Genomic DNA, 25,953 nt, shown 5'->3' on the forward strand with positions numbered 1-25,953 from the left:
CACATTGGTTTTGGGTTTAACCACTTGCCGACTGCCTAACGCTGATCTACGTCGGCAGTCAGCTCCTCACAGGCAAAGCGACGTAGGTCTACGTCGCTAGCTTGTGAGGGTCTAGGGAGCGAGCGAGCGCGCGCCGCCGGAGGCGCGCTCCCGCTCCCGCGCGGTCACGCGCCCCCCCCCGTGCGTGTGACTGGCGGACCCGATGTCCGCCGGTCACTCTGCGATCGTCGGGGGAGAGGGAGAAAGTCAGGCGGCTTGTGTAAACAAGCTGCCTGTCATTCTCCCCTGTGTACGAAGGATGATCATACGGTTCTACTATGTAGAACCGTTGATCACTGTTCATACAACTGAAGCCACAGCCAATCACAGTAGAAAGCACGCCCCTAGGGACACACATAGCCCCTCCCTTTCAAAAAAAGTTAACCCCTTTACTGCCAGTGTATTTTTACAGTAACAGTGCATATGTATAGCACTGATTACTGTAGAAATGTCACTGGTAACCCCAAAAGTGTCAAAAATGTCAGTCAAGGGTCCGATCTGTCCGCCGCAATGTCGCAGTACCGCAAAAAAAATTGCAGATCGCGCGCCATTACACGTTAAAAAAAAAAACAACAAAAATGACAAAAATCTTTCCCTTTGTTAGTAAACGCGATAACTTTTGCGCAAACCAATCAAAATACGCTTTTTGCGATTTTTTTTACCAAACATAGGTAGGTGTTTATAGCGCATGATCAAAAAATCGCACAGGTGATCAAATACCACCAAAAGAAAGCTCTGTTTGTGGGAAAAAAAGGACGCCAAATTCGTTTAGATACAGCGTCGCACGACCGCGCAATTGTCCGTTAAAGTCACGCAGTGCCGAATCGCAAAATACCCCCTGGTCAGGAAGGGGGTAAAATCTTCCGAGGGGCTTGAGTGGTTAATACCACTTTAGGGTGTATGTCCAGCCAAAACTGTTTTTTAAAGTAATGAACACTTGCTGACCACCTATAGCACATTTGCTGTTACAGAGTGACCGCACTGCACAGGATCACATATATATATACATGATCCCCTGCACTTACGGGTATCGGGCGCAAGTGCACGCCGCCCCAGTGGCTCACTACTGCAGTGATTTTACACAGCGGGTTCCGAAGACCCGATGTCTGTCGGCACCTGCTGATCATTTGGTACACAGGCAGATTGCTGTTCTGTTAGTACAGAAGGCATGGATCCTGTGTTCCTGTAAAGCAGGACTACCAATCCATGTCTTCCACTAACACCTCCCCCACTACACTGAATCACCAGCTAGGCACACATTTAACCCTTTGATCGCCCCTGGTGTTAACCCCTTCCTGCCCAGTGTCATTAGTACAGTGACAGTGCATATTTTTAGCACTGATCACTGTAATAATGTCACTTGTCCCCAAAAAATTGTCAGTTAGTATTTGATTTGTCCGCTACAATATCGCAGTCCCACTATAAGTCACTGATTGCCACCATTACTAGTAAAAAAAAAAAAAAAAATTCCATAAATATATCCCATAGTTTGTAGACTCTATAGGTTTTGTGCAAACCAATCAATATTTGCTTATTGGGAAAAATTAGCAAAAATATGTTGCAGAATCCATATTGGAATAAATTGAGGAAGACATTTTATTTTTTTTTTTTTTTTTTTATTAGATGTGTTTAAAAGCAGAAAGTAAAAAAATATTGTTTTTTTTTTTTTTCAAAATTGTCGGTCGTTCTTTGTTTATAGCGCAATAAGCAGCAGATTTTATTTGGGTACAGCGTCGCACGACCATGCAATTGTCAGTAGAAGTAACACAGTGCCGTATCGCAAAAAAAAAAAAATGGCCTGGTCATGAAGGGGAGTAAATCTTCCAGAGGTGAAGTGAAGTGAAGTGAAGTTTTTACTGCTATAGAAGAGAGAGACAGCAACCAATAGGCCTCAGGGTTTTTGTTAGGTCATTTTGCAAAAAGCAATGTACAAATATGCAGCGTAAACCATAACGCACCGATGTTTTGTGGCTATGGCACACTGCTTTCTCAAGGTGAAAGATAGTCCTGAGTTTAGTGTTGGCTCTCTCTCCTACCGGTTGTTGATGATTTCACTGTTAGCCAAGCACACCCGATAAAGGAAACTATAGGATGTGTTCCTGGATGTATTTGTTACAAGGTTTTTACTGCTTTTTGGGGCTGCTTCAAAGATATTTTCCCTCACTAACTGTTTCGGTCACAACCACCTCACCAAACAGGAAGTCAAAGCAAATCTTCAAGAGCAACAAGAGTAGAGGCTAGACAAGGCTAAGGCCCCTGTTAGAGTGTATTGTCTTTGTCCCTGTTGCAGTTTTTCCCCTATTTTCTGTCTAGTCAAACTGTTGTCATTGTGGCAGTAAGTAATTGGAAATCTCTCCATGGGAGCCCCTAATAAATAATAAAAACCTAATGCAGCTATAACCTTTTCCCACTCTATCCAAATCCCCCAAAAAATGTTTTAGCTAAGCATATGCTGTAACTGTACCACTTATCCAGGAAGAATAAAAGACAGATTGAAATAGTAAGAAACAAGATAACAGTTACAATGGATAGTATGGACAATTATTAGCAATATAATTTTTACTACACAAAGTACTGTAATTAGCCCATAATACATTGCGCCCTTAGAAACTCATTATGTTCCTTTAATCTCAGGCAAAACAGGGTTCTACTATAACATACAAAACAATTATAACAAGACATAGTGCAGTAGAAATAGAAATTGTTATATGGTCATTACCAAACATATTGGCACCCCTGCATTTCTGTCAGATAATGCACTACTTCGCCCAGAAATTGTTAGAATTACAAATGTTTAGGCATTCCCATGTATATTTCTTGTATTGGTATGACACAAAAAAGTGGAGAAACAAAAAGCCAAATCTGGCCCATTCCAAGCAAAACTCCAAAAATGGACTGGACAAAACGATTGGCACCTTCTCAAAATTGTAAGAAATAATTGCATTCCAAGTTTGTGATCCGGTAATTTGTAATTAAATTCACCTGTATCAATTAACAGGTTCTGACAATATAGAAATCACTCCAGCAACCAGTTAATATGGAAAAGAGCAAGAACAGCAAAGAATTGTCTAAGGATTTGAGAACAAAAATTTTGGAAAAGCATGGACATACTTGAGGTTACAAGTTAATCTTCAGAGATCGTAATGTTCCTGTGTTTACTATGTGCAACATTCTCAAGAAGTTTACAGCCCATGGTAATGTAGCTAATATCCCTGGATGTGGATGAAAAAGAAAAATTGATTAAAAGATTGCAATGAAGGATTGTTCGAATGGTGGATAAAGAATTTCTATCAATTTCCAGACAAATTCAAGGTGACCTTCAGGTCTTCAGGTACAGTGTTCAACTCACACTATAAGTCACCATCTGAATGAAAAGGGATGCAATGGTAAGAGACCCAGGAGGATCCAACTGCTAACAGAGAAACATAAAAAAGGTAGGTTTAAGTTTCCCAAAACTTACCTCAGGAAGCAATGTGCTGAGGACAGACAAAACAAAATGACAAAACAAAATGACAGCTTTTTTGGTAAAGCTCATCATTCTACTGTTTTCAGAAAAAGAAACGAGGCCTTTAAGGCTGGGTTCACACTGGGGCAGCTTCAAAGTCGCCCGACTCTGAAGCCGCCCCGTGCAGCGTGACTTCAGTGGGGCTTGCAAACGACTTCTCTAATAGAAGTCAAAGTCGCCCCCACAGTAGTGAAGGAACGTTTTTCTTAGTCGGAGCGACTTGAGTTGCTCCAATTAGAACGGTTCCATTGCACTGAATGGAGCATGGCTTGTCAGGCGGCTAAGTCGCCTGACAAGTTGCCCCAGTGTGAACTGGGACTTAAGAAAAGAATGCAGTCCCCACAGGCAAACATGGTGGAGGTTTACTGCCGTTTTGGGGTTGCTTTGCTGCTTCAGGCACTGGATGTCTTGAATGTGTGCATGGCATTATTAAATCTGAAGACTACCAAAGAATTCTGGGGTGCAATATAGGACCCAGTGTCAGAAAGCTGAGCCTCTGCCAGCAGTCAAGGGTCTTACAGCAGGACAATGACCCAAAGCACATGTCAAAAAAGCACCCAGAAATGGTTTAAGACAAAGCATTGGAGAGTACTCAACTGGTCAGATCTAAATCCCATAGAGCACTTGTGGAGAGATCTCAAAACAGCAGTTGGGAAAGGGAACCCTTCCAATTTGAGAGACCTGGAGCAGCTGGCGAAAAAAGAATGGTCCAAAATTCCAGCAAAAATGTGTAAGAAACTCATTGATGGTTACGGGAAGTGATTGATTTCAGTTAGGTAAAGGGGTCTGCTACCAAATAATAATTGAGGGTGCCAATAATTTTGTCCAGTCTATTTTTGGAGATTTGCTTGAAATGTGCCAGATGTTGCTTTTTGTTTCTCCGCTTTTTTGTGTCATACTAGTACAAAAAAAAAAAAAGAAATAAATGTAAGAATGCCTAAACATTTATAATTGGAGCAATTTTCTGGGTGAAGTGGTGCATTATCTGACAGAAATGCAGGGGTGCCAATATTTTTGGCCCGGACTGTATAATGTTATATATATATACCGTATTTTTCGCCGTATAAGACGCACTTTTTCTTCCCCAAAACTGGGGGGAAAAGTTGGTGCTTTTTATACGGCAAATGAACATTTTTCCTGCTGCGTCCAATGGGGGCGGTGCCGGTGCGTGCGTCAGTCACGCACCGTCACCGCCCGATCTCCTTCTCGCCGGACCGAGAGAGCCGCCGAAAGAGCCGCCGAGAGAGCCGCCGAGAGAGCCGCCGTCAAAGAACGAAGACAGAAGAGGACGAGAGGAGCAGCGCCGTGGACGGTTCCAGGAATCCCGCCGCCGTCAGAAGAAGAGGACGAGAGGAGCAGCGCAGGCAGCCCAGGAGAGCAGGTAAGTGAGCCGACCTGTGCCATGCCTGTACCACCACCTGTGCCATGCCTAAACCACCACCTGTGCCATGCTTAAACCACCACCTGTGCCATGCCTAAACCACCACCTGTGCCATGCCTAAACCACCACCTGTGCCATGCTTAAACCACCACCTGTGCCATGCCTAAACCACCACCTGTGCCATGCTTAAACCACCACCTGTGCCATGCCTAAACCACCACCTGTGCCATGCCTAAACCACCACCTGTGCCAAGCCTAAACCACCACCTGTGCCATCCCTAAACCACCACCTGTGCCATGCCTAAACCACCACCTGTGCCATGCCTAAACCACCACCTGTGCCAAGCCTAAACCACCACCTGTGCCATGCCTAAACCACCACCTGTGCCATGCCTAAACCACCACCTGTGCCATGCCTATACCCTCACCTGTGCCATGCCTGTACCCTCACCTGTGCCATGCCTGTACCCACACCTGTGCCATGCCTGTACCATGCCTATGCCATGCCTATGCCATGCCTATACCATCACCTGTTGATATAAAATATTTTACTGCAGTATTTGGTTCAGAATCTTTTTTTTCTAGATTTTCCTCCATTAAAATTGGGTGCGTCTTATATGCCGGTGCGTCTTATACGGCGAAAAATACGGTATATATGTGTATATAAATAAGCAAAGAATAATGATAGCAACAAATTTAAGTTGTTCAATGATCTTTATACAGGTATTAAAAAAGAGATAAATACTCCTGAAATACACAATACTTGTTTGACATGTTGAGTACCTAACATAGATACTCTAAAAACGTAAGGAGAAAAGGAGGAGAAAAGGAGTAACTATATAAGCTGAACTGCAAGCCACTGCATGTTCTCTTGGGATACATGTGATTTCAGTGCTCTCTCCCTAGCAGTTGTTAGCCAAGAACTCTCCAGCAAGTAACTAAGGAGGGAGTAAGAGAGTGAGGCAGTGCACTGTGTGCATCCAGGAATCTGCTGGCATGGAGCTGCTCGTTCACCAGATCTTCACTGTCCTAGGACTTCTGTTCTGCTTGCATTTTATCCTGAAATTTGTAGGATTTTTCAAATACATATTTCCACGACTTTGGGGAGTACCATCACCTTCCTTCTTTCAATCAATGGGAACATGGGCAGGTAATAGAATTGCATATATATAGGGATTTTAAATAATCCCTACTTCTAATAGATTTAAATCTAAATGTGAAATACTAATACTTTTTGTGAGAATTTTAGATAATATGCATATATATGTATATTATCCCTGTTGCTAATAGCCTTAAATCTAAATACGAAATACTAATACTTTTGATGAAAATTTTGAATGCTATTAATAGGTCTACAAATGGATTCTTAAATCCATTAAAACATTTCAAAAAGGTTTCCTTTCTATATTTATCATCATCTCCTAAGAAACATTATAAGCAATCCATTTTTTTTAATGATCCTTACATTTCCTTTTACAAAGTCTAGATATTGTATGTGACATTTTAAACATATATGTAACATATAAGGTTTAAAAATGATGGTGTTCGTCATACTGCAAGCAATAACCATGTGAATATGTGACATCCGTGTGTTATTAAGTCAGCAGAACATTGTGACAATGCTAACCCCCCTTTTGTAACAGGAAAAAGTTCCAAGTTTTTAGGAGAAAAGAGTTTAGAACTTTGTAAACCCAAAGAATAGTGACAATTTACATTGTATAGCAGTAATACTTTGGGAAGGAGAGTAGTACATGTGAAGACTCATCATACACTGTCCATGTGTAGACAGACTTATTTATGCATAACTACCTATTCTGAATTGTCAGTGCATGTCAATGAAACATAATGTTGCAAGCGTCAGGAGCAATTGCTGCAGTGCTCCCAACTAGAACTTGACTGTTAGGAGAAATGCCTGTTAATGGCCAATGCAACTCTATTTCTAAGGTTTACCAGATATAAGATAAGGTTTATAAGATCTAGCTAGTATTATTGCTAGATAAAAGGACATGTTGAATACAACAGCAGAAGATTTACTTTTTTTTACAGTTTAGATTATTAAACTTGACTGGGTTTTTTTACATTCCTTACCTTATGTATTGTCTTTAATACTACTGAACCACACTGACCAAGGGGTTATAATACATTTGTTTAGTCTATGTCAGATTAAGCAATAGCCTACTTTTTAAATGCTTTTGTCTTAATTCACAATATAAATAATATTCTGTGTCTGGATGAAAGAAAATTCAGTGGATAAATGTATTTATAGTAGATTATCTTTTAGAAAAATGTTGTTGTGCAAGTCATTGTATAGAGCTTAAACTGTATCCATAGCTTGTTCCCCTCATTCCTGTCCTGGAAACACTACAGCAAGTAAAAGGAAATCCATCTTAAGTGAGGGTCAATCCTAAAACGACCATACAACTTACAGTTTGATTGTACAACCATATTTATATCACAAACTTTGTAGTGCAAGGGACTGTTTCACTAAACTCAAATTGCATAGATTGTTAAACAGGCATTCACATAACCGCATTTCATAAATCTAATGAATTTTGTACAGAGATTGTACAGTCAGATTGTTACATGTATGACAAGCTTTAGTTAGTTTTCCCTTGTTACTGTAAGAACTGTAAATTTTTGATTTCCTATTACTTATGTTTCTAGTGGGAATGGCTTTTAGGACCAATAGGACACAAAGCAATAGAAACAGCTTTGTCATTAAGTACTCTATACAAAATAAAATGAGAACTATTGCCTAGAGGGACATTTTAATGTTTATTTATAGTTAATGAAAATTCTACTTCTCTACTTCATATTTGTTCTCAAAATCAACTGCCACTATGGGGTCAATTTACTAAAACTGGGGAGTGCAAAATCTGGTGCAGCTCTGCATAGAAATCAGCTTCCAGTTTTTTTGTCAAAGCTTAATTGAACAAGCTCAAGTGTTAAACCCTGATTGGCTACCATGAACAGCTGCACCAGATTTGCACTCTCCAGATTTAGTAAATCCCCCCTTATATGTCAGAAATTATAAGGCAGCAAAGAGAGTAATGAGTCATACGACCTCTCTTTACATTGAAACTTTTCTTTTTTTTAAAAAAAAGTTATGAACAGGCAGGCTTTTTAATACAGAAGAGACAACTTATTCACTTCTCCTGCTGCCCACTCTGCTGATTGCTGTAGCAGTAAGGGCAAATTTCCTGCTAAAGCATCTTCTGGATTTCCTTCTACCCAACCCTATATTACTACAGAACACAGTTATGAGTTCCACCAGTGGTTTGATCCACTCAAATTTGCAGGGGCAGCATAAATTTGATGCTCTATAATTTGTCAGTTTCTGCAAATTGTTCAACAGACAATTTCTTCTTGTTTTTCAGCAAATGGTACCCAAACTATGCTCCTTCTTGTTGCTTTAAACAGACACCTGCAAAGAGGAGTCCCTGCATGTAGGGCTTTCTTATTGCACACTGGAGGGAAGCACTGTGCTAAGTGGCAGTGGGTGTTCAGCATTGGAACACAGAGGTTTACAGCACCTAACAATCTTTCACAAGCACTATAGGGTGGAAGGTATTCTCCTACCTGATGGTGCCTCTATACTCCCAACTAGCATTAGAACACAGGACACAGAGCCTGCAAAGAAGTAAGTGATCATTAACCACCAATGCTGGGGGACTTTTATTACTGCTAGCAACATCAATGCTAGGGACGAGAAGGGAGAACCAAGGTTGTTCTTTTCAGGAAGCCCTTTAGTTTAAGTCTTAGCTCTAGCAACAGTAGCAGCTGAGCCTGACACACAAATGCCTTCTTTAATATTCAAGAGAAAGGAACCTATAGGGGTGTGATTGTATGGTGAAAGATGAGACTGCATCCAGCACTACCCACTGCTCCAATGATCGGTTAATAAGCATGTATCCACAGAGCAAGGGCCATGAAAAGGTTATTATTATAGGTGGAGGTTTAATGAGCAACATATATAGGAGATAGGGAAGGTTGAGAAGAGGGAATAGTAAAAAGGGAAAGGTGAAGGAGGTGAAATTGTGTGGTAGGGATATCAGGGATAAGGAATTGGGGAGGGGCATACCAGCAGCCAAAACTGTAGTGTTTAATTGTGGAGTAGATCCTCTTCAAAGGCCCAATAAGGTAAAATCAAAGTCTCTAGGAAGGTAATGTTGAACCCATGGGATCCAGATCCAGTCATATTTTTTTACTGTGTACTTCATCATCATGGCCATTTTCTAACGAGTTAAGAATCACATCACCATGTTATACTTCACCTTCTCAATTGTGGGGATGAATGGAGGGCCACTAGGCTTCCGCCTGAGTTTGCTTTACCATGGTAAACTAAAAAACATCAGGAAACAAAAATGTAAGTTCTTACATTCGGATGGTCTCAAATTCAACAGTGCTTCCTTGAGTGGCTTTCTTATACCCTTTCCTTGGATTGTGTACATTAAATAGTATATACTGGTCCAAAACCTCTTGATCTTGGGGCATTTCTACCATTTATGTAGGTGGGTCCTCAGAGACTTGCATCCCCAGAAATATTTTTCAAAGACTTTTGTAATTGGATTTTATGCCCAATGCATTTATAGGGTAGTGGACTGTGGTCTGCCATATCTGCTTCCAGTCCTGCAGATCCATAACATGATGTGGCGAACAAGAATTGCAAGGGAGTACATTTGTTTACAGAGTATTTCACATTGTTCCGTACCTGAACTTACAGTGGCAGATAATGAGATTGAGAATCTGTTTTCGCCTTTGTGATGGGATCCACAGTAGAGTTTGTGCCAAGATGGGGTTGATTTCCAATGCCTCTATAGAAACCCAATGGGGGAATCTGAAATGTTATGGTAGCCCATGTGCCGTGGAGTATTAGTGTGCCAGGTGTGGGACAGATAGACCACCACAATGGCTTGGTTTACAAAGGTTGGATACTGGTGTAAGGAGTACGGCGCCTACCTTAGGGATGTTGTATGGTGTAGAGCTGCCTTCAATTTAAGTGTAAAAAACTTAAATATAGAATGGAAGGTGTAGTGAAGCGCTGCTACTATACTATGAGCATAAACAAATACCAAACAAATGCAATAAAGAACAAGATCAGCGCTAATCACAATTATAACTATAGATTTACACCCAATGTGAAGTGACACAAGATCTGTCTACACAAGATCTGTCTTTACCCCAGACAAAGGTGGTAGTTAGTTCTGGACCCCACAAAGTATATGAGGGGTACTTTAAACAGGAGAACGCAAAATAGGTAAAGCAATTTTGTAAAGGGGGGATTTTTGGCTGCCACTATGCGTCCCAGCCAAATATTTGTTATAATTTCCATGATTCGAGGAGGAGGCATAGTTTTCAAAGTAAACTAGAGTAACTGGCTGAATATGGTGGATTATAGGAGGGAGTAAGAAATATCCTTATGTATGGTAAATGGCTAGGTCCCCAAGGAAGTCTGGAGTTGAGAGAAGATCTCCTGGGGGAGACTAATATTGAGGGCCCTGCATTTGCTATTGTTAATATGTTAGTCCTGAGATTTGTTGTAATTTTTCTAATTCTGCAACAAATTTAGGTGGTTCAGTAGGTTGGTAATCAGTAAAATACATCATCAGCAAAAAGAGTCACTGAAAAAACATTTTAAAGTGGCCTGCTGTGAAAATGTGGAGTTGATTTACTAAAGGCATATATAAAGATATATATAATTTTTCAATTTTTTAAAAAAAAAATTATATCATTTTTATGTTTTTTTTGTGTTTTTTTTTAATGATTTTCTGCAGTATTGTAAAGGTTGAAATTAATTCCAGGTTCTTATAAATGATTTTATATGTTTTTATAAAAAATTTTTTAGAAAATGGTAATCATGAGAATGTATTTCTGATGGATATTTATGTTGCTTTTTAGCCCTTTAAACTGTTTGAATGTGACTAATTCTCTCTGGGTATGGCCCCTTTAAGAAGAGGGGCTAAGGAGGGGCTATTGGGGATGTATAATATGGTTGATAGGCAGTGTGGGCGTGACCTAAGGGAAGAAGGTCACGCCTCTGAAACGCATTGTCATAGCATCGGACGTGGGACATACAGTGGACCCACTCCTCCCTCCTTATCTTTCGCAGCCTTTCCGGGTTATCCGCGGCGTCTCTGCTCCAAGTGTCTGTGTCGGCTAGTACAGGTGCATGCACACCCTGCTGAGAATGCCGGGGCCCCGTGTGAGGAGGACTCAGTAGCGGTTACCATAGGAGCAGTGATTGAGCTCCGTGCTACTTGAAGGGGCCATCCAGGAGAGGAGAAGGGGAATACTTTATGTACATGCCCATATCATCTGGGAAAATGTGAGAGTAACTATTACTCAAGTCTGGTTTATGTTCACTAAATAAAACAGTATTATGCTAGGTCGGCTGTGCGCTTGTCTTCTCTTTGAACTTTTGTACTAAAGGCATATAGGCTGTTCACTTTGCAAGCTAAAATGTTAAAGCTAAAATGCTGTTTTTTATTTTCCTTATACATGACTAGATATTCTTTGCAAAATAATATTTCACTACATTCACTAAGCTCTGGTGGAAAGTTCCATTTCAAAGTGCAACTTCCCTTGCAAAGCGAACAGTCTATTTGCATTTAGTAAGTCAACCCCTACATATCAGAGATGTCACTTTGGTAATAAGATTGAAGTAGATCTCAACCCAAACAATACATTACATTCCCCAAGAACCTTAACACATTCATCTAATTTCAATTGTTTTTAATCTCTTTAAAAAAAGCTTTTCATTAAAAAAATACATTATGAATGATGCTACCATGAAGGTTTTTGCTTGCTAACACTTGGGGTTACAATCACCTTTTCATCTTTTCACATACAGTCCTAATGGAAACTACAAATGACCATGCCAACACATGTTGAGCAGGCATGGTCTACCATAGTCAAGATGCCAGCTTTAAACAATTATCTGCTCAAGGACTGGAGCGAGTAAAAAGGGTGGAGAAGTTCAACAGCACAGGGAAGAACAGATGTAAAAAAATGTGAAAACAGTATTTAAGAAAATATAATTAAATTAAGGGTGTAGATTTACTTAAAGAACACATCAACAATCCTTCTCTGTCTACAGCAATGGCCAGTAGGACTGAGGGAATATCATATTAAAATTTTCAATTATCTTTACCATCACCTTCTTTGATTCAGTCCAAAAAATAATTATGAGTAGGTTCTTCATCAAGCTGTTAGTGTACTTATGTTAACTAAATCTGTTGCTTTAGCATGCTTTAAATGCTATCACATTTTGACGAACCAGGCTCTAAAACTCACTTCCAACTACTTATATCATGACTCAAGACTTTGTATTATGTCTCCAAAACTATTGTAATTACATACAGATATGTATGTAGAACTATAGTGGGATAGCCGGAAGTATTCCTGGTAATAGGCAGAAACTGTGCAACTGAACCTATGAAAACTACCTGACCTGTCATTGTATTAAAAAAGGCTTTTCTGGAAACTTTCATTGTTTAACAGCAGGTGACGATAACTGACCAGTAAATGCCTTTTCTTTATAACCGAATTCTAGGCAAAATAGTTTTTCATAGAATAACATTAACAGACAGAACACAGACTCTGGATAAACAGACATGATAACATGTTTATAACACTTCTGCATTTAGAAGAATGCAGAAGAAAATCATGAAAATCTTGAAATATTAAAGCAATTGTGGGGCTATTGTCAATAGCAACTAATCAGGTTTTACTTTTCCTTTAAACATAAAAATTATACAGGAATTATGATTAGTTTCTACAGATCACACTTTTGTTCTTTTTTTTTCTCCAGTTTTTTGAGTCAGTCCCAATATTGGAATTACATGAGCTGAGAAATATAAGGATATGTACTCATGTTACTACATGTGTTTAGGACCTTGTGTCATTTTGACAACCACCCCTTTTTGTCTTTAAATATCTCTATTTAGCCTTAAATTAATCCTAATTATCTCTAAATCCTTAAAGATTTCTCCTTTTTTTTTTTTTGCTTTTTTATTTTCATTCTTACCGTATCCATGTAAACCATTTTTAAAATGTCATTTGTTGGGTTCATGTTTTTGTACTTTAGGGTTAAACAAAAATCCAGTTTTCTAAAAATGTATTTATTTAAAAAACCTAACAAATTCTTTGTACAAGAAAGTTGGGGGTTGATTTACTAAAACTGCAGAGTGCAAAATTGGGTGCAACTGTGCATGATAGCCAATCAGCTTCTAACTTCAGCTTGTTCAATTAAGCTTTGACAAAAAAAAAAACTGGAAGCTGATTGGTTTCTATGAAGAGCTGCACCAGATTTTTCACTCTCTCGTTTTAATAAATCAGCCAGTTAATTTTAATGATACACTAAATTGGACAAATTGCACAATAAGATTTTTACTTGTCTACAGTAAAGCTAGCGTTTAAATAATGATTAGCCAAACTGGAAAAAGGCATATTTTTTCCTTCAAAATATGTAGACAAATAAACGTTGTTTGAAAGTTTTAGCTACAAAAAAGAAAGCCTTGTTTGTATCCCTAAAAAGATATATTGTATCATCAGTAACAAAATAATTGCAATGGTCAAGTTGCAAGAAGTGGAGAGGGTATTAAAATTGTATGGATAAGATGAACAGGTTTCAGTTTCTGATTTTAAGTGATTCAGCAAATGCTTTATAAAAATTGTAACTAAATTTCAGAGAGCATGTAAGGGTGAAAAAAAAAAAAAGTAACAAAAAAAAAACAAAACATTTTTATAAAATGTAATGCTGATTTGTTTTTATAGGATATTGTCTTTTAAAATGCTTTATGTTGATGTTCATGTAACCTTTAAAGTACTGTATACCTAAAGGCAAAACTTTTTTTTTTTTTAGTTTTGGGTAGAGTGGGGAGGGATTAGAACCCTTGTCAGTTTTTTTATTGCTGTCTGTGTCCCCGTTAGGGAGATTCACCCTCTCTTTTTGTCCTGTTTACCATTAACATTGAAGTGAAAGTAACAGAAAACCCCATATTTTTGGTTGTCCCCAGAAAAGTAATAGAGGAGAAATCTTCCAATGGGGACACTAGTTCTGGGGACCTGGGGGTCCCCAAGGGATTCCATTAATTTGCAGGGATTTCCTCTCACTTCCTGTTTGGCTATGGGGCAGGAAGTGAAGGGAAATCTCCTCAATGGGACACAGATGTCGAAAAAACATCTGACAGGGGATATAACCCTCCTTTGCTCTACCAAAAAATGAAAGAAAAAAATGTTTTGCATATAGCTCTACTTTAAGCTGAACGCATTAATACATTGTTACAAATTGACAGCTTTTATTAAATCAGATCAGTAGCGAGTGTTAAAGATTTGCTAGACTTTCACTTGAAAAAAACTAAATAGAGTTTTAACTGTAAGTATTATTTTTGTTACCATGTTTATATTAAAACGTTCCATATACTGTAAGTCAACATGTAATTAGTCCAGTCACACAGCATAGTTACCCATTTACATGGTTGACATGCCACAATCCTTTAAGACATGTGGTTGGTTTTCACAGAAGCATATTGAAAATCTTGAACTACTTTTGGACAATGATCAAGTTTTAAACTGACATGGCATGGAAATAATTATACCTTTTCATCAGTCATTATTCATGCTGTCAATGACTTTACTTTAAACCATGGGTGTCCAACCTTTTGGCTTCTCTGGGCCACATTGAGTGTAAAGAAATTTTCTCGGGCCGCATATTAAATATATACTATAGTTAAGGTATATAAGTAATAAAATGCTGCCGGGCCCTTCCCGCGCCGCCGTGCCCCCCACACTAATTTAACACAACTAGAGGATAATCAAATGAAATGGAATCAGTATACAGAGGTTTACTTCTTCTGAGCGATAATAAAGGAACACTCTAACCACCATGACCACTTCAGTGATTTGAAGTGGTCATGGTGGTAGGAATCAGAAACACTGCACATGCTCACCTACCGTTAGTTGGAAGCTGCAGTGGCCGTGCCCCCGACCTTACTTCCTTCCTACCCAGTAACAAAAAAATTGTCAGGGGGCAGTGGGCCGCATTGCCTGAGGTTCCGGACCACATGCGGCCCTCGGGCCGCAGGTTGGACATGCCTGCTTTAAACTGTCAAGCTATTGTCTTTTGACAGACAGTGAAATGCAGTAACATCTGCTATTCGCTATTTTATGTACTCATAAAAGTACGATTATGTTGTGTTGTCCCCGTATTATTCTTGTTTTCCTCTTTGTTTTTTCAATGCTTTAAATGTATCTCTTGGGAGAACATGAAACAATGTACTGTAGAACATATAGAGGAAAAAAATTTTCTGTGTTTTGTAAATAAATCAGAATAAATCAGAAGATACTGTCTACAATAAGGTCTCATTCACATGGGCACTTAGCTCCATACACTATAAATAGGCTGGCAACCGCTGCATGCAGGCAGCCCAGGTAAGTCTAGAGGACCTTACGGCTGCACAGACATAACCGCTTGTCCTAATTTGACGTAGTTGCGGGTGAGTGGTGTGCATTTGGGGCCGCTCATCGACACCTGAGCGCATATCAAATTAGGAAGAACAGCTGTGTGCGTGCAGCCGCTAAGTTCTCATAGGCATAGTCCCATTGACAGTGTACAGGGCTCAGCGCCCATGTAAATGATGCCTAATAGAATAGAGTTACTAATAGATGTGAGGACTAATTCAATAAATTATAACACATTCTGTACGTTTACTACTGTGCATTATTTGCTCATCTTAACAATTAAAAATGTTTTTAGTTTTCATTAAATTCCCTATCGGCTGAATTTATCGCATGCATGTTAGTTGGTTGATTTTTTTTAATTGATTAAAATCAATTCATAAAGTTTACTGGATGGGTTTTGGCCCCTTACAATGCTGCTAGTTTCAGGCTAGTAATTATTTTGGGAACCTTGAGAAGAACAGGGAAAGTCATTTAAACTGTATGCTTGGGGAAAAATGCAGTAAATGAATACATGCACATTTCTCCATATTTTGGCTCTTTAGAAAACACTTCAAGGACTGAAAAAATAGATGTCCATGCTTTCAGAAATCCAGTAAGCTCCAAGCTTCCCATTGGAGCTAACTAACACTGCAACTGTTATCAGCTCTGCTGGACTACAGAACACCTACCACGATGTTATGGAGATGAGACTGGAATTTTAGTGCAGCAGAGGAAGCATTGTCAGCTCACTAAAGGAAGTTAGAAATGTATTAAAGTTATAGGCAAATCAATAGGTATTTTATTGTACTTACTTTACTTTTTAAAGAGACAAAACATGGGAACATGTACATGTATTGTAGAGAAAATACTGAGTATGTATTTTTTATTTTTTTTGCCAAGACATGCAATTTAAAGCAGGACTTTTTCTCCTAAAATCTCCTATGTAAAAAATTTTCTACATGAGGCATATGTCACTTTTAGAATCCCCGCCCTTTCTTTACTATTTGCAACTTCTTTCATGCCAAATAGTACATCTTTTACTATATAGCAGGCAAACTATTTCTCTCCTAAAATCTTTTGTGTAAAAAAGTTTCTACATGAAGCATGTGTCACTTTTAGAATCACTGCCCTTTCTTTACTATTTGCAACTTCATTCATGCCAAATAGTATATCTTTTACTATACGGCCGGTGATAAAACATTGAGAGTTGTGGCTCTCATACAGAGGAGCCGCACTGTTGTTTTTTTTCTTCTCCTCTTCCCTTGTCTATTCACAAAATGTGCTGTATTCTGTGAACCATTCACTAAATACAAGGCATTCTATGAACAGACAAGGAGAGTGTGAAATCTTTACTATCCAGCATGAATGAAGTTGTAAATAGGGATGATCGAACGGTTCGGGTCGACCATCGGTTCGACCCGAACATTGGATGTTCGATATTCGGCCAAATACCGAACTTTTTGCGGCAAAAGTTCGGTATTCGGCCACCAGAACCGCCCAAAATGCACTGGGACAGGAACTGGGCTTTAAAAGCCCGTGATTGGCCCAGAAACGTCTGCAAAAGCCAATGAGGGGGCAGGAGTCTCCTAGGAACGTGATTGGAGTGACTACGGGGACCAGAGGCCAATCAGGAGTGAATACGCCCCACACTATATAAGATGGCCCCGCCTAACCCCTAGCACAGTTATCCAGAGCCTGTTGAAGAGAGTTGAAGCAGTTCTGTCTGACTCCTGCTTGCTACACTACATTTCCTATATATCGAGTGGTTCTAAAGCTCCATATAGCAGAATTGTATTTAGCTTACAGCCAGTGTAGTTAGATACAGCGATTGTGCTGGTTCTTAGAGTTAAAAAAAAAAAAAAAAAAAACTTAAGGGACAGTGTCAGTCTTCTGCTGTATGGAGCTTTCTATTTAGTGGAAAGGGATATCTAGTGTAGTTAGGGAACTTTGTACTACATTAGTTAGATTTGAAAATTTAGTTTCTGTAGGGAAAGTGTGAGGGTTCTGTTTAGTGAGCACGTGGCACAGTGCTGCTCTATCACAGCAGGTGTACGTGCTTGCTAGGCAGCAAAATACAGTGACAACTTAACGCCTGTTGTTCAAAGCGTTAGGTGCACTGTACAAAAGCCTTTGCAACTGTGCGTGACACGCAACTGCTGTGCTGTATCCAGCGACAACTGTGGGTCGCATAGCAGTGTGCGTTTTTCACCGCACACAGTTGCCAACGCATCAGTGACAACCTAACGCCTGTTGTTCAAAGCGTTAGGTCCACTGTGCAAAAGCCTTTGCAACTGTGTGTGACACATCTGCTGTGCTGTATCCAGCGACAACTGTGGGTCGCATAGCAGTGTGCGTTTTTCACCGCACACAGTTGCCAACGCATCAGTGACAACCTAACGCCTGTTGTTCAAAGCGTTAGGTCCACTGTGCAAAAGCCTTTGCAACTGTGCGTGACACATCTGCTGTGCTGTATCCAGCGACAACTGTGGGTCGCATAGCAGTGTGCGTTTTTCACCGCACACAGTTGCCAACGCATCAGTGACAACCTAACGCCTGTTGTTCAAAGCGTTAGGTCCACTGTGCAAAAGGCTTTGCTACTGTGCGTGACACATCTGCTGTGCTGTATCCAGCGACAACTGTGGGTCGCATAGCAGTGTGCATTTTTCACCGCACACAGTTGCCAACGCATCAGTGACAACCTAACGCCTGTTGTTCAAAGCGTTAGGTCCACTGTGCAAAAGGATTTGCTACTGTGCGTGACACATCTGCTGTGCTGTATCCAGCGACAACTGTGGGTTGCATAGCAGTGTGCGTTTTTCACCGCACACAGTTGCCAACGCATCAGTGAGAAATATGCCTGGTAGACCAAGAAAAGGCATACGTGGCCCTGCTGCGGAAAGGGGCACAGCTTCTAGGGTGTCTAGAGGCAGGGGTGGACGTGGTGGTCAGTCCTCAGCCAGGCCACCATTTGGATTGTTCTCCGGCAGTGGCCAAGCTATACGTCCACACTATGTACAGGAGGTGGTGGACTATATGAACAAACCCTCATCATCGGCATCATCTGCAACTACAGTGACCCAGGCAGAGAAAAGTGGTCAGTCTTCTGCAGTTGTCAGAACAAATACAGATGAGTCCATGTCCACCTCATGTCCTCCCTTAGACCCAACTTCAGACATGGCAGAGGAGTCAGCTGAGCTGTTTGACCACAGTGTCGGCCATCTACTCCAGCCTGATGCTCAGTCCTTTATGGAGTCTGATGTTGGGTCTGAGTTTGAGGAGGAGGCAGAGCAAACAAGAGGGGAGAGCAGACGGCCCGCTCCATCTAAGGCCGCACCTGTTGTCTCCCAGGCCAGGCCTGATGCTCAGTCTTTGATAGAATCAGATGTTGGGTCTGAGTTTGAGGAGGAGGCAGAGCAAACAAGAGGGGAGAGCAGACGGCCCGCTCCATCTAAGGCCGCACCTGTTGTCTCCCAGGCCAGGCCTGATGCTCAGTCTTTGATGGAGTCAGATGTTGGGTCTGAGGTTGAGGAGGAGGCAGAGCAAGCAAGAGGGGAGAGCAGACGGCCTACTCCATCTAAGGCCGCACCTGTTGTCTCCCGGGCCACTATACACACCTCATCTTGCTGGGCCTTTTTTGAGACATCCCATGCAGATAAAACAGTTGCGATCTGCAAGATTTGTAAGAAGGGTATAAAACGTGGCAAAAATGTCAACCACCTGGGTACAAGCTGCCTAAACAGGCATTTGACAACCCACCACTCGGCCCGTTGGCAGGAGCATTTAAAGAACCCACAAAAGGGCCAAAGATTGGTCAGTCGGCCTCCTAGTTCTCCTCGCGCTCCTCCTCGTGCTCCATCTGCTCCACCTGCTCCACCTGCACATCAGTCTGTTCCTGGCCCTGCTATAGTCACTCGTCACCTGTTGGCAGCCTCCACTGGCAGGGATGATGATATAGCAGGCAGTGTCGCATCTACCTCCAGCACACCACCAGCTGTAACATCTAGACGCCAAATTTCCATTCCACACATGCTGGAACGAAAAAAAATGTATACTCCCCGCCACCCACATGCCCAGCGTCTAAACAGTAGTTTGGCTAAACTACTGGCTCTGCAACTATTACCATTTAACCTGGTAGAGTCTGCTCCCTTCCGTGACTTCGCAAAATGTGCAGTTCCACACTGGCAGGTGCCAAGTCGGCATTACTTTTCCCGTAAGGCCCTGCCATCCCTATACCAACATGTGGAAGGCAATGTAGTGTCGTCCCTGGCCAAGTCAGTCAGCTGTAAGATACACTTGACGGCTGACACTTGGTCAAGCAAACATGGGCAGGGACGGTACATTTCTGTCACTGCTCACTGGGTGACACTGCTTGCCAGCGGAAGGGATTGTAGCCAGGGCTCGGTGCTGCAGCCAGTGTTGCCCCCACGTCTGCAAACAGCTGGTGGTGTCGCTGATCCGGGTAGATCGATCACTTCTACCCCCTCCTGCTCCTCCTCCTCTACCTCCTCCATGCCCTCCTCTGCAGAATGGTCCTTTGAATATGATGAGGTACCACGTAAACGTTCAAAGGGCTATTCTATGTCTCAGGCCAAAAGGTGTCACGCAGTGCTGCAGCTTGTGTGTCTAGGGGACAGGCAGCACACTGCCCCTCAGATTCTTGGGGCTCTGCAGGCACAGGCCCAGAGGTGGTTGACACCACGCCAGCTGCAGCCAGGGATGGTGGTTACTGATAATGGGTCAAACCTCCTGGCCGCCCTTCGTCAGGGAAAGTTAACCCATGTGCCATGCCTGGCGCATGTCCTGAATCTCGTGGTACAGCGGTTTTTGAACTCGTACCCGGGAATGCAGGATGTGCTAAGGATGGCAAGAAGGGTGTGCAGTCACTTCAGGCGGTCGTACAGTGCCACTGCACGTTTGGCCGAAGTGCAGCGCGAGTTTCACCTGCCGGTACACCGCCTCATCTGTGACATGCCCACTCGCTGGAACTCCACCTTGGCTATGCTGCAGCGCCTGTACACGCAGCAGAGGGCCCTCAATGAATACCTATGCGAGTACGGCACCAGCACTGGCTCTGCGCGCCTGGGCTTCTTTTCCCCACGGCAGTGGCTTTTGATTAAGGATGCATGCGCTGTCCTCTCGCCATTTGAGGAGGCCACAAGGATGGTCAGCCGGGACAGCGCATGCATCAGTGACACCCTACCGGTACTGTTTTTGTTGGAGCACACTCTGCGTGGCATTATGGACAGGGCACTGGAGGCAGAGCAGCAGGAGGAAGAGGAGGACTTCCTTGCCTCTCAAGGCCCCCTTTATCCTGAGAATCCTGACCCCATTATGCCTAGCTCCCAGAGGCCCGAGCAGGATCCAGGGGTGGAAGAGGAGGAGGAGGACGATTCTGCGGGAACTTTTGCAGGGTTTGAGGAGGAGGAGGAGGAAGACATGCGGCAATCTGCAAGGCCTAGTTTGACTCCCTCGGGACACTTTGGAGTAGTACGTGGCTGGGAGGAGGAGGAGCCCGTTGAAGATAATGTCGTTATGAGTGACCCCGAGGAGTCAGCTTCTCAGGCCTTCGCTAATTTGCGACGCATGGGAAACATCATGCTCCAGAGCCTGCGAAAGGACCCCAGAATCAAGGCCATTAAAGAGACTAACCACTATTGGTTGGCCACCCTACTTGACCCCCGGTACAAGTGTAAAGTCTCGGAGCTTTTCCCATCCACCCAGAGAGTCCCCAGGATCAAATCCCTTGAGGACAGTCTCAAGAGGAATCTGGTGAACATGTTCCCCGACTCCCGTAGGGTGCAGGGGCGGGGACAACCTACCATGGATTCTACTGGTGGTCACGAGAGGAGCGTTGGAGAAGGCGTGCGGTTGACGGATGCCTTTCTGTCTTTTTTTAGTCCTCACCGCCCAGGCCTCTCAGCTGCCACATCGCATCGACACCGTCTGCATCACATGGTGGACGATTACGTGAGGGCACAAAGTGACACAGAGGGCTTTTCATGTGACGAATCCGATCCACTGGCATACTGGGTCTTAAGATTAGACCACTGGCCAGAACTGGCCCAGTATGCCATGGAGTTGTTGGCCTGCCCTGCTTCCAGTGTCCTATCGGAACGGGCATTCAGCGCAGCAGGAGGATTCGTCACAGACCATCGAACGAGGCTCTCCACCGACTCAGTCGACCGTTTGACATTCATTAAGATGAATCAGTCGTGGATATCAAGCTTTGATGCACCTGATGCAGACCTTGTAGACTAGGCTATCGTTGTGATGTGGCAGTTGAGCCTCAGTTTAAGCCTGGACCATGGTGCCACCCTCAAACCCTCCTCTCATTCTCTTTACGTTCACAGAACCTCATTTTGGTTATGACAAAAACGACAATGTTTGCGCACCTGTTCCACAGGTGCACACCTTTACAATTTTTGGGCCTCCTTCAACACCAGCTCTTTGGGGTTAAGGTGGGGAGGCTATGCTAAAACAAAAACTACAATGTTTGCGCACCTGTTCCACAGGTGCACACCTTTACAATTTTTGGGCCTCCTTCAACACCAGCTCTTTGGGGTTAAGGTGGGGAGGCTATGCTAAAACAAAAACAACAATGTTTGCGCACCTGTTCCACAGGTGCACACCTTTACAATTTTTGGGCCTCCTTCAACACCAGCTCTTTGGGGTTAAGGTGGGGAGGCTATGCTAAAACAAAAACTACAATGTTTGCGCACCTGTTCCACAAGTGCACACCTTTACAATTTTTGGGCCTCCTTCAACGCCAGCTCTTTGGGGTTAAGGTGGGGAGGCTATGCTAAAACAAAAACTACAATGTTTGCGCACCTGTTCCACAGGGGCACACCTTTACAATTTTTGGGCCTCCTTCAACACCAGCTCTTTGGGGTTAAGGTGGGGAGGCTATGCTAAAACAAAAACTACAATGTTTGCGCACCTGTTCCACAGGTGCACACCTTTACAATTTTTGGGCCTCCTTCAACACCAGCTCTTTGGGGGTTAGGGTGGGGAGGCTATGCTAAAACAAAAACTACAATGTTTGCGCACCTGTTCCACAGGTGCACACCTTTACAATTTTTGGGCCTCCTTCAACGCCAGCTCTTTGGGGTTAAGGTGGGGAGGCTATGCTAAAACAAAAACTACAATGTTTGCGCACCTGTTCCACAGGGGCACACCTTTACAATTTTTGGGCCTCCTTCAACACCAGCTCTTTGGGGTTAAGGTGGGGAGGCTATGCTAAAACAAAAACTACAATGTTTGCGCACCTGTTCCACAGGTGCACACCTTTACAATTTTTGGGCCTCCTTCAACACCAGCTCTTTGGGGTTAAGGTGGGGAGGCTATGCTAAAACAAAAACTACAATGTTTGCGCACCTGTTCCACAGGTGCACACCTTTACAATTTTTGGGCCTCCTTCAACACCAGCTCTTTGGGGTTAAGGTGGGGAGGCTATGCTAAACAAAAACTACCATGTTTGCGAACCTGTTCCACAGGTGCACACCTTTACAATTTTTGGGCCTCCTTCAAAGCCAGCTCTTTGGGGTTATGGTGGGGAGGCTCCGCCAACACCAAAACTACCATGTTTGCGCACCTGTTCCACATGTGCACACCTTCATAATTTTTACGCCTTCTTCAACACCAGCTCTTTGGGCTTACAGTGGTATGGCTCCGCCAACACCCAAACAACAATTTTTGCGCACCTGTCACACAGATGCATATCATTGTAATTTTTTTCCTTACAAAGGCAATTGTTGCTTTCATTACCAGCACTTTCATAGGGATATGGTGTCAAGGCATCGTCCGCACCACCAAATGCCCAATTTTTAAGCATCCTTTACTTCTATTCAAAGTCAAGAGACAACAGTATTCATCCAAAACATCTCTAATCTTGTTCACTCTGCACTACATTGTGGCCCCTACCCCTAACCCTCAATGTATCCGTGCATATATGTCTGTTTCTTGTGAGAATTCAAGTTAAAGTGCACCAAACACCATTTTACATGAAATAAAGTGCAATTACATACATCTTTGGACTTCTTGAAACATTTGGTAATAATAGCCCCATTGTGGAAATACACCCGTTAATTATATGCACATTTAAAGAGACAGCACCTTTTTCCAAAAAAACCTCTAATCTTGTTCCCAGTGCACTGCATTATGTCCCCATCATACACATTGGCTGAGCCGTTGATTAGGAGCAAAAGAAAGGTGCGGTTAAGCAAAAAAGTCATTTTTGAAGGTTTAGTATGCTGTAATTCTGGTTCTGGACATGCTACAGAGCTGAAACTTCACAGGTACACCTTTTAGAACCCCCAGACACTAAATCCAAAGAAATCTCTCTTTTTTTTTTTTTTTTAAATTTTTTCAATAATTGGCTATCTATCAAAAACGACAATTTTTAAGAACTTTTATTTGTGTGATTAATAGTACCTGGGGCATGACCCAGAACCTTAGGCACTTTTTAGGGGCATTTATTGGGTTTTAGGGCTTAAAAATGGTGTTTTTTGATTACAGAAGTTCGGGTCCCATTGATTTCAATGGGGTTCTGAAATCCGAACCGAACTTTCGTGAAGTTCGGGTGTTCTGGTCGAACCGAACTTTTCAAAAGTTCGATCATCCCTAGTTGTAAATAGTAAAGAAAGGGTAGCAATCCCAAAAGTGGCATACACCTCATGTTAGTAAACTTTTTTTTTTTTTTTACACAGCAAATATTAGGCTACGTTCACATGTAGGTGTTTTGGGGCGTTTTGGGGGCGTTTTTCTGCTCTAGGATCAGCTCTCAAATCGCCCAACAAGACAAATCCTATTCATTTCAATTGCCCCTGTTCACATCTGAGCGTTTTGACACTGTGAGCAAAACGCCCAATGCTCAAAAAAGTACTTGAGCTTCTCTTTGGGCAGATTACAGGCGTTTTCCATTGGTCTCTAGTCAATCTAAAAACGCCTGCACAAAAAACGCCTGTAAAAACGCCTGTAAAACGCCTGCAAAAAAGGCCATAAAAACGCCTGAAAAAACGCCCATGAAAACGCCTGTAATAGCAACGCCAAGATGTGAACGGAGCCTTAAGAAACATGTCTGGAGTTCTGCTTTAAGGTTTTGATAACATTTCAAATCATATGTAACAAAAGGCTTTTAGTACTTACTATATAGCTATTTCATGTAAATAAAAATAAGTGCATTATTTTTAATAACTAACCATTTTGAAGAGAACATTTCCATGAGCAAAAGCACACATAGGTATACTGAAAGAAGCCTTATATGCTACCCACCTGCTTATTCATCAAGAGTGTATAATCAAGAGTGGAGTGGGGTAATTTATTCATGTTTTTCTTGCCTCGCCCCCATTACACAGTGTGGAATACTGACCTGACTCAAACAGGTATTAAATGGGTTCCCTTGTATTTTATGTTTTTACTCCAAATATATACATTAGTATTATACTTTAGGTAATCCTCTTTTGGTTGAAAAAGTGATGAAAATGTTTTACAAAATGAATACATTTATTACTAGTACATAAAATACTTTAAATCATGCCTACTGCAGCCCCTTTCTTTTTACATGAAGAAATGGGAAAGAAATTTTCACAAACCCCTCGCAGCTTAAGACTGGACCCAGATCTGGGTTCCTACGGCCAAAATTCCAGCTCCTGCCATGTCTCTAGTTATCCATTCCATTTATTTTCAGGGTTGTCAAGTGGAAAGTTCCTTCTTACATAAGTAGCACCCTACAGGTAGTTGCTAGGTAAAGGTATAGTAGGCCTTGTCTGCCTAACAGCAGGGCTGTGATTCATTAGTCAGGGTGTCATGGTTTCCAGGTGTGCCTGCTGAAGGGGGAGTCTCTCAATTGGCTCCTATGAGAGGCTTCTCATAGGGCGGTGGAGGAAACCCAATCAGGGGACACATCCAGGCTTGTAACTACCCCAGAAGGCAGATTGTGCTGCAAAGGATTCTGGGAGTGGGTATAAGTTTGGGGGTGGCGCATGATATGATGTCTTTGGCGGGAGCAGAGTCCCAGGCGAAAGAGAATGGCTGTCTCCCCTCCTGTCTGAGGAGGAGGATCTCGGGGTGCTGCCTGAAGATCCAGAGAGTGCTGAGAGGGGATCCGGTGTGTCGAGAACCTGCGGAGAGTCAGAGGGGTCCAGTCCCAGGAAAGCCTACACAGGTCGTGAGTATTGAGGATTGCCCCTGGGGGTCTGCCTGAAGTTAGAGGGGACTACTCCGGAAGAGGTTCGGTGATCCAGGTTGAGGACCCTGAAGTGGGGTACATAGTCAGTGGACCCTGAAGAGCGTAAAGTGTAAAGGGGACGCCTGTGTTTGGGTCCTGAAGTGCTAGTACACAGTGTGAAGTGTGCCAGTTGAGAGTTGCAGCAGTACAGGAACTTACAAGGAGTTTTCTCAGCCAGTGCAGTGCTGGAGGGAGCCATTCAGTGACTCTGAGCTATTGCAGTGTTACAAGTCAAGCGGTTCTACAGTCCTGGATCTTCTGGACTAAAGTCGAGGATCCAGCACAGTTTCAGTAACTACATAGTGTTCAAGCGTCAGGAAGCATTAGCTAGCGTCGGCTGGCGTCAAGACATCGCTAACAGGC

General features: G+C 42.4%; 1 protein-coding gene across 1 annotated transcript in view; it reads left to right on the forward strand.

The window, feature by feature from the left end:
* The first annotated feature begins 5,776 nt into the window (after positions 1-5,776).
* HSD17B3 (hydroxysteroid 17-beta dehydrogenase 3) overlaps positions 5,777-25,953 on the forward strand; it is a 120,535-nt gene continuing 100,358 nt past the window's right edge. Inside the window, exon 1 of the mRNA XM_082260405.1 lies at positions 5,777-6,075. Within this exon, the coding sequence (XP_082116531.1) occupies positions 5,922-6,075 (154 nt within the window). The 5' untranslated portion in view covers positions 5,777-5,921. The remainder of the gene's footprint in view (positions 6,076-25,953) is intronic.

Source organism: Pelophylax lessonae, assembly GCF_965119305.1.
Source record: "Pelophylax lessonae genome assembly, chromosome: 1".
Lineage (NCBI taxonomy): Eukaryota > Metazoa > Chordata > Amphibia > Anura > Ranidae > Pelophylax > Pelophylax lessonae.